This window comes from Corvus hawaiiensis, chromosome 2 (genome assembly GCF_020740725.1).
Source record: "Corvus hawaiiensis isolate bCorHaw1 chromosome 2, bCorHaw1.pri.cur, whole genome shotgun sequence".
NCBI lineage: Eukaryota > Metazoa > Chordata > Aves > Passeriformes > Corvidae > Corvus > Corvus hawaiiensis.
The window spans coordinates 2,915,678-2,932,186 of NC_063214.1; the positions used below are offsets into that span (position 1 = coordinate 2,915,678).

Genomic DNA, 16,509 nt, shown 5'->3' on the forward strand with positions numbered 1-16,509 from the left:
CAATTCATCAGTGGCGTCAGTCAGATTTGAGAGAGAGAGCAGGTTTTAGCAAAGCTGCACAGATTGCTGTAGCTGAGGTCAACAGCAAGCTCCTGGTGCTTTTAAAAATTGATTTTACTGAAATCTTACTCAATTTTCTTAGTAATAAAGGCCTCCAAGGATTTAAACTGCTGTAAGCAAGAGCAATGTTTGGCCCTGTTCTCTAAGTAGGTGTGGCTTATCTCCATTACAACTCCAACTCAAATAATAAGATCCTTTAAAAATGGAGGGCCCTTCCTAATATTTGAGTGAGCAATTTTTTGTTTTCTCTTGTAAAAGTTGGGAGGTCATAAGCTTAAAACCCTAAAGTCTTCAAGAAACCTATTTACCTCCTTGGCAAAAAGGGTAAAATGAAATCAGACAGCGTATGTGGAAGGAATATAAACATATTTGCTTCTCTGACAAGCCCAGTGCACACCACTTAATAAAAAAAACGTGAAAAACACAAAACCAACAAGAAACTTGGCCAAATCAGCATGGTTTGGTTATTTAATTGTAGACAAAACATTTGAGACTGTATAAAATAATAGAAAATTCTGTCTTTATTATTCTAGAGCTCACAAGAATCTTTTACAGTCATCTCAAGGAAAGCTAAAGGGAAGGTGGCCCAGCATGTATAGGTCTGAAATTGATATAACAGCAAATTCTTTAGAAGTAGGTGATGTTATAACTTGGATTTTAATTAAAAAAAAAAAAGGTAAAAAAAATCCAAAACCAACCCAAAACAAACCAAACCCAAATACCCCAACAAACAAACAAAACTCCCAACCAACCCAACAATCAGGACCCTCTCTTCTGTCCCTTCTGGGTCACAGATCTCAGGCTTTTGCCCTTTTCTGGAGGTGTTTGCAAGGTTCTCCATCCTTAAGCAGAGATGGAGGTTCCATTCCTCCTTCCCCTTTCTGTGATTTATCTCAGGAGTTTTTACTTCTGTAAATGCTGCAGTTTTTGTTCTCTCCTGGGCAATGGTAATAATTCACTCAGCTTCCATCTTAAAGCAAAGTATTATTTGAAACAAAGTCCCATTGAAGGGAGCACCTCCATAAACGCAGCAGAGTACACTGTTTGCATAGATTGGGTTTCAGTAAAACTTTTCTTTCTACAAGGCCGTGAATTTTTTTCATTTTATGTAAGGCTCTCATTTTATGTCATTTTTGATGAGTGTCCTCTTTTCTCTAGAAATGGTCCTCGATTCTAATGGGTTTTGGATTTTTAGTTTTGCAGCTTGGCATGCCACTAGTGTAAGTTCAGCTTAGGAACTGAATGGGGACTATTTTCTACTAATTGTCTCCAGCTTTTCCAATAGTTTGGTGGTTTTTTTGGTTTTATTTTATTACAGTTCTTCTTCTCTATGCGTTTTCTACAGCTGCCTTTTGAGCTAGAACCTTGCATTCATTTAGGAAAATCCTGCAACTCTTTGTAATAAATTTCCCCCACCATACTGTACAAATTTTTTTATTGTTATTTCTTTCTTTTCATCCTGCTGCTACTTCCCAGTTCCAAAGCCGATGCATCCAAAGGAAATGATTGAGTACTGACTGGTTTATTTCTCTCATTAAAGTCTCTAGAGAGATGACTAATTTCAATGCTGGGAAACCTTTTCCAGGAACTTTAGTTTGGTAATACAAATGACAGAGGCTTTCTCCATTTCTGGTACCAAAAAAAGTAACTCACACATTCTTCCAGGTTTTGGTGACAGCTCAAAGAAATGAGGGAATCTCTTTAAGCAAATGTTGAAGCCAACAGTCCCTTTAAATGAACTGTCTCATGAAAAATAACCCTGATGAATAAAGGGGTTTTAAAGATTGAAAATTTAGTGCAGACAAACCAAAACTGCTACTGCAGTGGGAAAAACTTTTTTTATCATGTTCAAGAAAACAAGAAATCTTTGTAATACATTCTCCTGACATGACAGCACATCTCCAGCTCAGAATAAGAAATGTTTGCATTTCCTTTGGTGAGTTAGAAAGGCCAGGGAGCTCCATCCTTCACTACAGAGCTGCAACTGGCCACAAGACTGGGGAGGAAAGAATAAAATATCATAAAATATCCTATTTAATGGATAAGGGCTGCTTGACCCAAGGTTGACAGACTGTCCTGCTATGGGCCATTTGGGCTGGGAGAATGCTAATGATGTATAATTATTTATTGCACGTGTTTTCTAATAATTATAAAGAATAATATTTAGATAGTGCTAGCTTAGCCTTCTGCAGAAACTGCAATTCTTCATTGCCCAAGTGGCCATGGAGATTAATAAAAAGCTACCTCGTGCTTTCTGGCAAAGTAATTAACTCATTATAATCAAGAAGAAAACACTGGAAGACTGGAGAGCTTCTCAGCACGCACAGGGTGAGCTGGGGTGATGGGTCAGGAGGATGGGGACTTTTCACAGAGCCTGAAGTCATCCAGCAGCACAGGTGTGACTGCTGAGAATGTGTTCTGCACCCAGCTGAGGGGTGAGTGCACCCAGCTGGCTGCAGCTGGGGGGAAGGATGGTTTGGGGAGCTGTAATTAGGGGCTACCTTGGCCCCTAATTATTATGTTGGGAGGCTGAGAAATGTTGGTACAAACTGGGCATGTGAGGAACTCGCCCATGGAGGAACTTCTGAAGGACCTGTGTACCCTGACAAATCCTGAGCTTATGTAGCTCCTAATTATTACCTATGATGCTGTTCTCAGTTTCCAAGTTAATTAATTTCCCCCCAAAGTCCTGAACGAAGCAGCTTTTGAAGCAAACAGGAACTCTCTGTCCACATGCAGGCATTAGAGTTGGGAACAAGCCTTTGGTAAAAGGCTGTCACCTTTTGCATTCTGATTTTCCTCTTGGGTGGTGGCATTCAGTTGGGAATTAGTAACCATATGTACAGCATGCAATCAAATATAAATCTTGCCATTATGAGCAAAGGTATGAAATTATTTCATGCTTTGATGCTGATGTGAAGTTGAGGGCTCTAAGATAATTCCACTTTATGGTCTTTTTCCCATCTTAGTCTATCCCCTGATGCTTCCTTGGATGTGGACAGAAGTCATGGTGCCAGTTCCATGAGACAGAAGAGGAGAAAACTTTGATTACCAGGGAGGAGGTGAGGTGATTTGAGAAAAAACAGCAAATGACCAGGAAATATAAAAGTACCTCAATCATTTGTGGAATCTCAGGTTTTCTTTACTGTAGCAAAAAAAAATAAAATAAGATAGTCCACTGTTGAATGCAAAAAGTTCCCTGTGGAAATGAAACTGTTAAGGAGTTCTCACATGTTGTGAACACAGACTCCTCAGATTATTTGCATTCTGCTGTTTAAAATTGCAGCTGGCCATGAGTGTTTCTCTCTGTTTTTTAGCTGGCAAAAATAGACGACCTATTTTGCTGTCAGTGCTCAAGCCTGGCTCTGCAAAGAGGAGGGAATTCTTCCAATCCAGCTCAGCCAGATTACGGAATTTTGCCTCTGTGCTCTCCAAGTGCATTCCCTAGATTGGATGATGACCCCTGGCATTAGAAGTACTGTCATACTTATTTTAAAATGTGCCTGCCTATTTTTTGTCCAACACTGCCTTGCACTATCTTCTGGGAAAAAAAAAAAAAGTCAGTTAGTTGAAACACATGAGAATAAATAATTTCTTTTCTTGGTTGTCTTTTTTTTTTCTTATAACAGAAATTTCTGAACATTCTTTGTGACCGGCAAGAAGAAAAATAAACGAATCCAACTTATCATTATGCACCTTATTGGAGGTCTGCCAGTATCTCCATAATACAGTCTGGTTTTACTGGATTCATGGATTTCTACTGTAAGTGCTCCATCCTAAAGCTAAAATTTGGCAAGCTCTTTCATGATAGCAATACTCTCTCCTGCACATAAATGTTGCTTTTCTCTGAAAACTGGCAGTAATGCTGGTGAAGCTTTTCTTTTATGGCTTCTATAGATTTTTGTTTACAGATAGGTAAATTCAGTCTAAGTGCTTGGACTGTCACCTTTTTATTGCATATTTAACAAATTATTCAGACTTTATGGGGGAAACTTGCAGCTAAACTGAATTTGCATTTTGCTTTTCTACTCTTTTCCTTCTCCGTGCTTTTTTCATTATGGGATTGGCGTGCACTTGCTTCATAATTACAAGTTCAGCTTTGTTGCTGCTTGAAGCTGAGTTTCTTACACTGTCTCGTTAATCCATTTTTCTGGATTTTCACATAATTATTATGTAAGTATTGATTGGAAAGGGCTATAGCTTAGCTTTAGATGACTTATTTAAAGTAACTTTTCACACTTCATTATCTTTTGTTTTTATTGCATCCTGCCTTTTACTCTTCCCCATCCTGCATTTCCTCATCTGCTTGCATTTTCAGGGTGACACTGTGCATTAGGAGACCTTTGAGTAATGCTGTAAAACCTCTCACAAAGAATATTTAAACCTAGTAAATCTACTTGGTGGCTCTTTTTTCCTCCTTGGTCACCATCTCCAAGACTCGCCCATGTCAGACTTAGGATGAATTCAAGCAGAAATGCTTCCATTTATAATATTTTCTACCTGAGCACTAGTTAATATTAAAACAGATGCATATAGATATGTATTATATATACTCAGGTGGTTATTTGGAGGCCTAACTGATCATGGAACAATTTTAAAAATCTGTCCCTGGTATGATTTATGTGGAAAAGTTCTGTCACAGCAGGTCTGTGTGAAGTTTGTGGTGTGTATCCACATCACAAACAAGAACCTTCATAAATAAATCCCAGAAATGGAGGGGGAAATGTTCTCACGCCTCCCAACAATCCTATGGAGGCACAGGCGAGGCATCACTTGGGGAGCATTGTTCTGCCTCCTTCCTGAATAAATGGGGGATTGTCCAGCCACCTTTCTTTATGAGTAGTGAACCTGTCATTAATTCTTTTTGTTTGTTTTTTAAGCAAAATACTTTAAATCTCTAAGATTAGAAGTTTCGTGCCATTCAATTAATTAAACGACACCACTCAAGAGCCATAAACATTAAAAAGCTTCTTGGAAGCAGGCTGTGGCCCAGTCTATTGGATAAATTGATTGATTACTTCTGTGGCTATTCCTAATAATCTGTAGCATTTTTTCATTAGGCAGAAAGTTGTGTTCCTATTTAGTATGCAAACGTGGGATTGGGAGCATTCTGCCCATGTGTTATGATTTCTTTTTTCCATTATACAATCACAGAATGTGTCACCTCCCTGTTTACAAAAGAAAAATGTAAGAGATAAAATTTGTGTTTAGTAAGGATTTTGATCTCCAATATATTAAAGAAATTAAAGCCCAGGCTTGGCAGAAAATCATAAATCATAGTTATGTGTTTCTCCAGAAGCATTTTATGGATGCTAGGGCAAAGATATTACCATGTGCACTCTGGTTATGTAGAAATGCCACTAGAGGCTATTTTCTTTCTTCAAAGGTGCCCTTTAAGCTCACAGAAAATTACTCTTAATAGAGTAAACACGCAATTTGCACAAAACTAACACAACGTGCGTCACAGAGAAAAAAGCCTAGTGAGAAATTTGTAACGAATTTAATCTTTCTTTCCTGCTGAGAATTTTCCCAGGTTGTTTTTTAGTTTTTAATAAGTTCTTTATTTCAAATTTTTCCAAGTATTTCTCCTATTCATTTTTTAGCTTGAGAGGTTTTCTTTTTTAGAAGTCTGACACTAAAATTTCCATTATATGGATTGTGTTGTTTAATATTCTTTTCTTCCTGGATGAGATGAGTTCACTGGTGCTGAGATATTTACAAATTCAGAAAGAGATTGCAGTGAGGAACCTCAAAAACTCCTTTCTTTGGAAATATTTTTTTTCCACTAACTGAAAACAGAAGTTTGTTAGGTTTTGAGTTGACTGTTGTCTTCGTTCTTCCCCACCCCCTAGCCCCCAGATGTGTCATCTTTCTTCACCCTTTTAATTGCACCTTTTTCTCCACCCTTTTTCTTTACCCTTTTTCTTTCACCTTTTTCTCACACTGTAAAAAAAAATATCTACCTGAAATCAGGAAAGAAAGATGTGTCTTCAGAGAGACCAGAAATAGTAGTCCTGTAAACTTAGTAGGGTTTTAAAGATGTATTTCTGTTGTACGAAAGAACTCAATGAAAACAGTGGTGTATTCTAAAAAAGCTGAGGAAAATGTTGGCAAAAATCCCCTTCGAACAAAAGCAAAATAGTTTTTATTACTAGGGAAAATTATATTTTGGAGAAATCAGGGTATATTTCTGGCCTTTTTGCTGTGGAAAAGCATCTTTGTCTAATGAATGGAAAGGTGTAGTGAAATGAGCCTTGAGAAACACAAAGGAGGCCAGGAGACATTTTTTTCTGAGCCATACACTGTCAACTGCATGACCAGACCACGCTGCTCCTCCCTCTGCCCCTGGAGGTTTCCTGCTGAAGAGCTCTGGGCATCTTTTCCTTCTTTTGGAAGTTTGACCACAGACGAAATAGTGTAGATGGTAAATATGAGGGAAAGGAAGGGTTGGAGACATGAAACAAATGGTATTAAATTTTCATGATTCCTTAATTTGGTTGACTGAATAATCAAGCCTGGAAACAGGAAAGATTAATGTCTTCATATTAATTTTTAGTGCTTATGTCCTCCACTGTGCTCTCCTGAAGCAGGAACCTGTCTGACTTCTCACGGGCTTCTCTCTCCTTTGCTTTGGCTTCCATACATTTCCAATCCCTCCAGTGCAGTGTAGACCTGGCAGAGTTAAACCAGATGTTTGGGGTGTGCAGGAGAGACCTTGGCACATGTCCTGGCTTGCAACCAGTCCAGCACCTCCTCTTCTGCTGCTGAGGGCAGGAATGCTGCATCACTGCTGAAGAGAGCTGGTGATTCTATACTGTTTGATAAACCTGGGGCTCAGGTGCTGCAGGCAGCAGTTCCCAGCTGTCCTGCTGGCACTGGTGATCCTGAGGACAGAAGGACACTCAGAACAATGAAGAAGGAGGTTGTTCAGATGTTTACCATACTGGTTTGAGAAACACTGGTGCTCAGTTTCTCTGCTGTCACAGATTTGGGATGTTAATTCTGCCACATAGTTCCACATCTGTTGCCAAAGGCTCCTCTCCTCCCATCCTGTTGCTTGCTGTTGGTACAGACAGGACATGCATTCAGAGCTAGACTTTGTACTATGAGGATGCACAACTTTGGTTTGGAGTGAAATATTTATTTGACCTCAGTATTATTCAAATATTTTCCCATTTTCCACAGAACCACACTGGGTGGCTCTGGAGACCTGAGACAAGTCACTTGGGAAGAGAGATGTCCATATTCTGCAAAAATGATCTGCAGAAGGGGAAGCACTGCTCTGCAGTGATTCCCCCTGAGAGCAGTGGAATAGCAGCATTGCACGCCTGTTTCTCTGCTCTGTGTTCTGACAGGTACTCAGGGGCCTCTGATGGGCTGCAAGGACTGAAGGAAAGGTGCAGGCCATGAAGAGAACGCTTCTAAAAAATAGTCGTTTTACATGGCAACTTCTAGAGCAGAGCTACACACTCCTACAGAGAGCAGCTCTTGGGTGGAGGCCCCCGCTGCAGTTTGCTTTAGTGATGGCAAAGTCAGTCTGTTCTTTGGGGCCGGAGTTGTGGCCCCGCGTGGTGCAGGCTGGACCAGAGCAGCCAAGAGACGAACGATGTAGTTGGCGTTTCTCTGGCCAGCCAGCTATGGCTGCAGTCTGAAACTCCCAGGTTTTACCGCTACTTTGCCGTCGCCTCCCGCCCAGGAGAGCCCGGTAATTGGACACGACCGGATCGTAGCTGGCTGCAACACCCACCCGAGGCTCCCGAGTTACGTGACTCGTGTCACCCCCTATTGCAGAGCCCCCGCTCCGTGTCACGGGGCATCTCCCGGCGCTGGGGGCGGGCTCGGGGGCATCTCCGCGGGCTGGGGACGGGGTCGGGGGTATTTCACGGTGCTGGGGGCGGGCTCCGGAGCATCTCCGCGGGCCGGGGGCAGGCTCCGCGCTCTGCCCCAGGGGCGGGCGGGGCGGTGCGGTGGGCGGGGCGCGGAGCGGGGCGGGGGCTGCGCGGCGGCGGCGGCGGCGGCGGGGCCGGGCGGGGGCGGCCCCGCCCGGGCGCAGCGCGGAGGCGGGCGCGGGGCATGGTCCCGGCGCCGGGGCCGGTGGCGGCGGCGCGGAGCGGGCGCGGAGCGGTGGCATGCGGCGCGGAGACATGCGGCTGTGCCTGCGCTCTGCCCCGCCGACATGGACCGCCGCCGCCGCCTGCCGCCACCGCCGCCGCTGCTGCTCCTGCTGCTGCTGCTCCGCGCCGCGCTCGGCGCTGCCGGCCGTCTGAGCGCCCGCCCCGGCAACGAAGGTGAGCCGCGGCACGGCCGGGTGACCCGTTTCTTCCTCGTTCTTTCTTTCCGCTATTCACACCTTCTCTATTCTTCTTTTCTTTTTTTTTTTCCCCCCCCCCCCTCGTTATTCTCCCCCGCCTCGCTCCCCGTTAAGGTGGTCCCGTGCGGCAGCGGCTTCTCGCCCCGGGAGCGCAGGGCTCGCCCTGGCACAGCGCGGCCGTGCGGGGGGTGGGTGGGTGGATGGATGGACGGACGGATGGATGGATGGGTGGACATCCGCCCCACCCGCCCCCGAGCAAAGTTGGCGGGGGCAGCGCAGCCTGTGCCACCCGCGGCCCTCCACCAGCGATGGGCAGCCAGGAGCCCAGCCCCGGGGCGAGGTGGCACCGGCGGGGACGCGAAGGGGCAGCGCCCCAGCCTCGGCAGGTGCCCGGGGCGAGCCGCCTCTGCCTCAGCCTCCGATGGCCCCGCCGCCTTCACCCCGCTGATAACTCTGAGCTCTTTCGCATGGGCACGGGTGCGTTAGTCGTCCTGTCTTTCAAAACTTTTAATTAATACGAGAAAGAAGCTAGTTCCCCTCCAAAACCTCCTTCTGGTTTCCTAGCGGATTTGTGTCGGATCGTGTCGTTTGTATCGGATGTGCATCAATGTGTTCAAGTCGTGTTGCGTGTGGATGTGAATGTGTGTAAATTTACGGATACAAAGCATGAATGGTTTGTTTTCTTTTGCTGCGTTAATTTTTAAGATGATATTTGCTGAAAACCCATGCTAGGATTCAGGGAAAAAAAGTAATGACAACTGGACTCTGAAAAAGTGATTGAAATACTTGGAAAAAAAACCCCTAAAAGACCCCTGTCCTTTTCCTATTAAAAAAAAAAAAAAAAAAAAAAAAAAAAAAGGATCTTTTTGCTTGCTCGCACAGTGAAGGCACTCGGCATGACCAGGATGTCCAGTGCAATTATCTTTAGGGATAAAATCCAGAGGCCAAAGGGTTGTGAAGAACTTCTAGCACCTAACAACCATGTAAAACTTGCACCTGCTTGAGTTACATGGCTGTGTAGAGAAGCTCTGAAAGCTGTCAGAGCAATTATTTTTCCGTTAGCAATAATGCTGATGTACTTACTGATATTCTGTGTGCTTGTGCGATAAGGCGGTGAGATAACAACTTTAAATGATTTCTGGAAGGGAAAAAGAAATATAATAAAAAAATAAATAAGGAGAGGTGCAAACTTTAGAAGTCCTGGGTAATCTTTAATCACTTGGTATCATTGCTAGGAAATAATTATAGTACCATTATACAAGAAGAGCAATATGTCATCTGTTTGTATGTTTCATGTAAATTTGTTTTTTATGCAGTGCTTTATAGGTTTTTTTTAAATGAGTGTGCTTTCAACAGTCCCTTTTAAGCCTCCAGATAGAAGCTATTTTGTAAATATTGTCGTCTCTCAAAAATCATTTTCAGAAATGAAAGCAAGAGTGTGAACAGGGGTTACTGTTGTCTTATTAAGAGCTCTTTGGGAATGGTTGTGGTTCTGTCAGTCAGCGGAGCAGCTCTGCCTCCATGGCTGTGGCAGGCAGATGCATTCTGCAAACTGACACTGACTATGCCAGAGAGATATGGGAGCATTCCAGTTTGCAAAAAAACCCCACTTTTTGTGTCTTTGTTTCAAGTCGCTGGCGCTGAGAATTGAGAAAGGAGGGAAAATATGGGTATCATACGGAATGCATGTTAAGTACACTTTTTCAAGTCAGCTTTCAGCAAATGCTGCCTGCCTTCTCTCTTTTCAGCTTCAAGAGCTTGTACAAGATGAGCAATATTTGCAGAATTGGTAGTGAAAACAACAGTAAAAATGCAGTTACTGGAGTGTAACCTGATTTTGAGTGGATTTTTTTTTTTTCAAAGTATATGTTTTGCTATGCTTTTCAAAAACAGAAATACTGAGTTTCTTTTAAAAAAAGAGATCAACTTTAAAGGGCTTTAAAATTTTTTTTAACCCCCCATTTAGGAAAGCTCAGTAATTCTTTTATTTATTTACACTATACAGATTGATCATGTGAGTTTAGAAATCTTAATTATTATAATTTGCTGACCCACTAATTTGATGAACAAGTGTTAGCATGCAGCTTTAAATTATGTCAGAAGATGATGTTTTTCTCTATTAAATAATCTTTTTCTAACCACTTCATTTACATTTCTGCTGTTGTTCCCATAAATTTCCTCCCAAAACTAGAGATAGACGTTTCTGCGTTTCTCTGGAGTATTTACAAAAGTTTCCTTTTTTCCACTACTGAGAATAAAAAAAGATGCGTTTTGGACAGCGTTTGTTAATGTAGGCAGGCAGATAAAAAGTCTACCTTTTTCCCTACGTTTTATATTAAAGCTACTGTTGAAATTCTCCCCATAAGTTGTTTTAGCAAAGGATGGAACTAATTTTTGGTGTGTTTATACAGCTTAATCTAACTTCTAGGGGATGTAAATGTTGCAGTGGGCACGTAACAAGAGTAGGGGCAGAGCTATCAGAGAAATATTTCCTAAATTTATTTAACTTTAAATAATTATTTCTCTTTTTTTTAAATCCAACTTCACTTAACATTTGCAATTAATATTGAAGCTGACGACTGTTAGTGGTAATACTGCAATGGAAGTGGATGGGATGAAGGGAGAAAAGGATGAAAGAGGGGCTGAAGACAAACTGCTGGCTTACTGCACTTTGTGGTGTTCAATGCATTCCTTTTTTGTCTTTTTCTTGGAGAGCTCGACATTTTCTTAATTTGCTTCATCCCAGAGAAGTCTCATTTAGAGTTTTTTCTGGATAAAAAGTAAAATTTTTCCCTCAAGTTTGTTTTCAAACTCTCTGCCGTGCTCATGAGAAATCTGCCTGCGTTTTCCCTACGCAATCACAGGAACCCAAGGAGGTTCTCTGAAGCTCAAATTTATCTGTGTTGACTGGTAAAAGGTGTGTGCCATTTTCTGCGGGGCAGGAAGGTGTCAGGAAGATTTAACATCCAACTTTTCCAGTTTGGAGTTCACAGACCGAACCCCGTAGGTGCACAGAAACCACAGGTTCTCCTGTTCCGTTCTGTTGGATATTTTCTGCTTGGTGAGGATTGTGTTTCTTTTTTTCTTAGAAGGATGCAATTCTCTTTCTGAATAATTCCTGTGGTATCAAGAAATCGAATGGGGAAATTTAATAATTTCTCCTCAGTCTCTTCTGTAACTATATTGCCTGCCTGGGGGTACCAGCCACCTTAATTTCACTGTTTTATAACCCACAACAGTTAACACTTGACCTAGGTCATTAACAGGATTATCAGCAAATTTGTTTAAGCTTTTACTGACAACCTGAATTGCTTCAATAATATTTTGACTGTGCAGACAGGAAACTTCTTGTAACCTCTCAATCTAGCATAAAATTAATTTCTTGAGAACACAGCTACCAAAAGATCAATACGGGAAATCTGCTTATGGTACTTGGTTTCAAACAGTGCCTGTTTTGGGTTTACAGTAAGAAGATTCCGATCAGCCTCTCTTTTCAGTCCGTATTGGATTTGGAGATGCAGTTTCATCTTTTGAGCATTGATTACCATCTCAGAACTTTGCATAACTGCGCAATTAAATGCACCATTTTTATCTGAGCTGGTCTCTGTTAACACTTAAAGTTGCTAAAGACAATTTACTGTGCCTTTGTAGTCGTGACAGCTCTTGGTGTGGTTTTGAAAAATCTGCTGCTTGCACACGGAACAAAATACTTGCCCAAGTCTTGCATCTGATTTTGGGAAAGGCTGGCAATACTGGGAACTTCTCAATAGAATCAGAAGGGGAAAATGCTTTTTACAAATCTTACTTTGCTCTATGTCATGTATCATTAGGTCAGGGTAAGTCTTCATTTCTCGTGACACAATTCCTGCTGCTGCCCCTGGCTTGCAACTGAGTGTTTATCTGCGGAAGAAGCTAAAAGTGGGTTTGGAAGTCTGAATGTGATGCCTTTTAAAATTTAGTTTCAGAAAGCTCAGAGTCATGGGGGACTAGAGGACTGTTTGTCATACAGCTGTGTCTTATTCAAAGCTTCTGTGCTTAACCCTGAGCTGTACAATTAGACAAATAATAAACATGTTTTAAAATTCACACCATGGTGGTTTTAAAACCAGGAGAAGTTGGGTAAATGCATCATTTTCTGACAACATTTTTGATAGTAGGCTCTAACACGTGGAATAACTTATTTTCTTTACTGTTTTTCTCTGGGCTTTTTCTTGACTTACTATTTCAGCATAGCATATTAAAAAGTAAAATCTCTGAATTGGCTATAGCAAACTTAAAGCAGGTGTTTGAAACACAGAGATGTGCAAAATACAACGTATTTGCTGCCCAGCGAAGCACTCAGGGCATAGAAATGGGTCAGAAGTCTTCTGTAGCCTCAGCTTCAGCAAAGAGGCACCACCAGATGGGCAAGCACAAAACAGATAATAGGCACACCAAGTTTAACAGTTGTTTACACAAAATCTTTGCAAATCAGGAGTGTGTTCTGATTGAACTTTAAATTTTTCATTCCCATCTGGGAGGATGTACAAATTAGTTTTAATTTTTTTTTAATTATTCTCTGCTGGAGTTAGGTAAATTGCTATTAGTATACTTACTTTTTGATTCTTTTGGAGAATTTGCAAGTTTTCCTCTAGGAAAATGTCTATAATTGCTCTTGTTCTTGTAATCCCCACTTGATGAAAGTTTAGAAATACGGACGCAGGTGTTCATTTTCTTGTTTTCAGAGCTCTGGATTTTATCACCAGTGAGGGTCACTACAGAGCTGTTACCAAATACCACAGTCCTGTTTGTGGAGTTTTATACAGAGCCTGAGTTAGTGCCATAAGGTACCTGTAACTCGTGCAGCTTTGTAGCTGCTCTCTGATTTTTCTGTGAAAGAAAATAAAAGTAAGTAAGTAACTGGAGAGAAATCATGCCCTTATTTTGGTGAATTTCAAAGCTCTGCTCTGTGGAGCTGATATTGAAACCCAGAAGATAATTTTGATACCCTAGGGTGCAAAATGGGATGTTTCTAGAGTTGTTAGATAAATCTCCAGAAGTGGGGCAGAGGGCTTTCCCTAACCCACTGCCTTTCTAAAATGTAATTCCAGCGTCCAAAGAGTGCTTTTTCTGGAATGAGACATTTCCTTTCTTTTGCATTGTTAGATTGGTTGAAGCATTGCTGAAAACACATTTGCAAGAAGGAAAAGATTTGCCATAAGAAATTATAGAGTGAAAGAGAATAATTTTTTTGTTTACAAAAGCATCTGACTACTGTTAAATGATCCTTTTTCCTAAATATTTACCACAGTGGGGTAACCCTTATTCCTATAAACATTTTAGAGCAGTGGCTTTTTTTTTTTAAAAAAACCCCCCATATTTAAATGGTTCTAGACAAGAAGTAAAACTTTTAAAAGAAAATAGGTTAATTCAGAAGATTAGATATGAAGTCCCAGGAGTGTAATTTTGGAAACAGAGCATGGTAGCAATTTGTGGGTTTAGGATTGTATTCCCCAGCAGTAGTCTTGTGTTTTTTAGTTTCTTAGGCGCTTGCTAAATCCAAGTGCAAGTACTCATTTTGCAGTGTGAAACAGATGCAAGATTAAAATTCAGTCCGTTAAATGGAAAGTTCCTTTCAAATTTCTGCAGTGAATCAATGAAAGAAATAAAGATGTAGAAGTAAAGATAATCCTGCCTGAAAGGAACCTTGTGATGGTGACAGAAAAGTTCCAGTCTGCAAGAGTGACAGGGAGCCAGAGTGAAACACCAGCACGTAAAGCCTTACATTTGCAGAGATGCTATTAAATCAGACACATTGTAAGCAGAAACGTTTGTACCACTCTCCGTTTTGGTGGTTTTTTGTTTTTTTTTTTTTTTTGTTCATTTAACTACCATGTCCTGCTGTTTCAGGCAAAATATGGAGGAAAATCCCATTAATCTGCTGGAAAAATATTGATGAAAGAAGAATAGCGGACCAAACGAACAGTGCTTGAAACTTGCTAGCAATTAAGAGAACAATAGGTTGAATGTTAAGGTTCAGTCAGGGCAGTTTAGTGTAATATAGTGTGGGAATGGTGCTTTTTTTTTATTTCCATCTGGTTTCTCATAATGTTTTTATATCTATATTTGGATAGAAGGATTTGAATGGCATTGGTCTCTCTTTTTTTTTTTATTTTCTTTTAGAGAGTGACTAAACCTGCTCAAGTATAGCTGCCTCGCATAAGAAGACAGTAATTAAAACCTGAAACTTTTAAATTGGTGACTAGGAATGGAGGGTTTTGTAGAAAATCTAGAATGACAAGTTACTCTTTAAATAAATTCCAATTAAAGCACAAAAATATGTTTTGGTCCGTGGTAGGCTTCCCACAAACTTTGTGCAGTAGCAAATAATAACAAATGACATGGTATTTCTTAATTTAATTGCGGAGAAGTTAGAAGGCAGCTAGAGGGGGTTTGTTTGACTTTTTTTTGAGAGGCAAGGCTTTTTGAGAGATCCCTTTTGGAGAGGGAGAGAAGGATTAAAGGAAGGGAATAGGTAGGCAGAGATGAAGTGAAAGTTGGATCTGAATATTAAAAAAATCAGACCAAAATCCAAACTGTCTCTGATTAATGGCAAAGTTAGGAACCCAGAATTCAGCCCTGCCAGGGATCTGAACAGCGAGCAAAGCACAAATTAAGAAATTCCTTGCCTCCCTGCAAGTCTGAGCTGTGTTTACATTAGTAAGCATTGTGCCTCTGATTTACCAGTGGTGAATTTGAACAGAGGCTGCAGTTAAGAAAGGGTAGAGGCATTTTTACCATTCCATTTAATCTTGCTCTGACAGTGCTTTCTTTAAAAAAGGAAAAAAAAAAAAAAAAAAAAGCAAAGCAAGTTATGTCTGCCCAGCCTTAATGTTCATGGAGAACACTGACTTGAGGCCTTTATATTCAGACAGGTTCTGAGATGGTGAGGGCCTTACCCTGCAAAAACTTTTCTCCCATGCGTGATTGACCTCAGAGAACAAATGTGCTAGCAATGCTTGAGAATTCAGCTTTCCTGGAGTACGTGGTTCCAGCTGTGGAAAATGTTCTGTGCTCACCGAAACTCTCTAAAGAAAACCCAGCTGTAGGGAAAACTCATCAGGTTCTTTATTCCCAGCTTACCTACCCACCCTTCCTCTCCTGTCTGTGCCATTTTTTCTGTTCCTTCCCTCCCAGAAATCAACATTCAGCCAGAAAGGATAGAAGGCAAAGTTCATCTTTTTCTGATTTTGAGGGCTGTGTGTCCAGTCCTTTTTTTACTAGAAGCTGTTTACCATAGAGGGGATACTTTGACCCTGTAGATGCCCAGAAGAAAAGACACGAGAAGAATTAAATGTTTAATGGCATTGCTTTTCCTGAAAGATGGGCTAGAGCTAGATAGAGGGTGTTTAAGAAATTAAAACAGAAGTTTTCCATGCAAACCAAGGAAAGAAACACTGGAGAAGAGGCGTGAAGAACATGGTTAATTTGTAGAATAGAATGGAAACCCGAGCCCTTTGTGGTAAGGTGGTGGAAGCAGAAGAATAAGAAGACGACGGGTATGAAAAAGTGTCTTGTGGGTGGATGGGAATAGAGCAGTCATTCAGTCATTTACCTTTCTTATAAATATTTGTGTTTCTCACATATGGAAATAGTGAAAAAAGATGTTGGTGGGGTTTTGGTTGCAAAGGCAGCAGATGAAGTCGGGGCAATTCCATTTTTCATACAAATAGCTCGGCACACATGTTCTGCATTAATTACCTCCATAAATTCTGTTAACCTGGCAAACAATGAAAATATCATGTTGGTGACATCACTGTATTGGAATATAAAAATGGGTTCAGCATCTTGATTTTCTCAGCATGACATTTGAGGAGATTTCTTCTACTATTGGCATTTTACTCCTGTAGTTTGCACCGTGATGTTGAGTCGTTTGCTCTGTGGGTTTATTTTATCTGTGGGGCAGCCATGTAAGGGCCCAAGCATTCCATGTAAGCTGGAGCTCTTTATTTGTGGAGGTAGAGAAGAAAAGATTGACAAAATTACCAGGGCACTCTTGAGTACGTGGCTTTCCAACTGTAGTACTTCAGGATTCTCAGAATTGTTTTACGATTCTAGACTTCTCTGTTTTAAACTTAGAAAAGCAAAACTCAGCCAAG

The 16,509-nt window shown here is 41.2% G+C and overlaps 1 protein-coding gene across 3 annotated transcripts in view; it reads left to right on the forward strand.

The window, feature by feature from the left end:
- The first annotated feature begins 3,794 nt into the window (after positions 1-3,794).
- The window catches only part of EPHA3 (EPH receptor A3), a 186,040-nt gene continuing 173,325 nt past the window's right edge, over positions 3,795-16,509 (forward strand). For 2 of the 3 annotated variants that reach the window (XM_048293607.1, XM_048293608.1), the window contains exon 1: positions 8,172-8,348. In XM_048293607.1, coding sequence (XP_048149564.1) covers positions 8,237-8,348 — 112 coding nt within the window. In that variant the 5' untranslated portion in view covers positions 8,172-8,236. Of the gene's footprint in view, positions 3,823-8,171; positions 8,349-16,509 lie in introns of those variants that run through there. The other variant, XM_048293609.1, reaches the window with a different exon arrangement.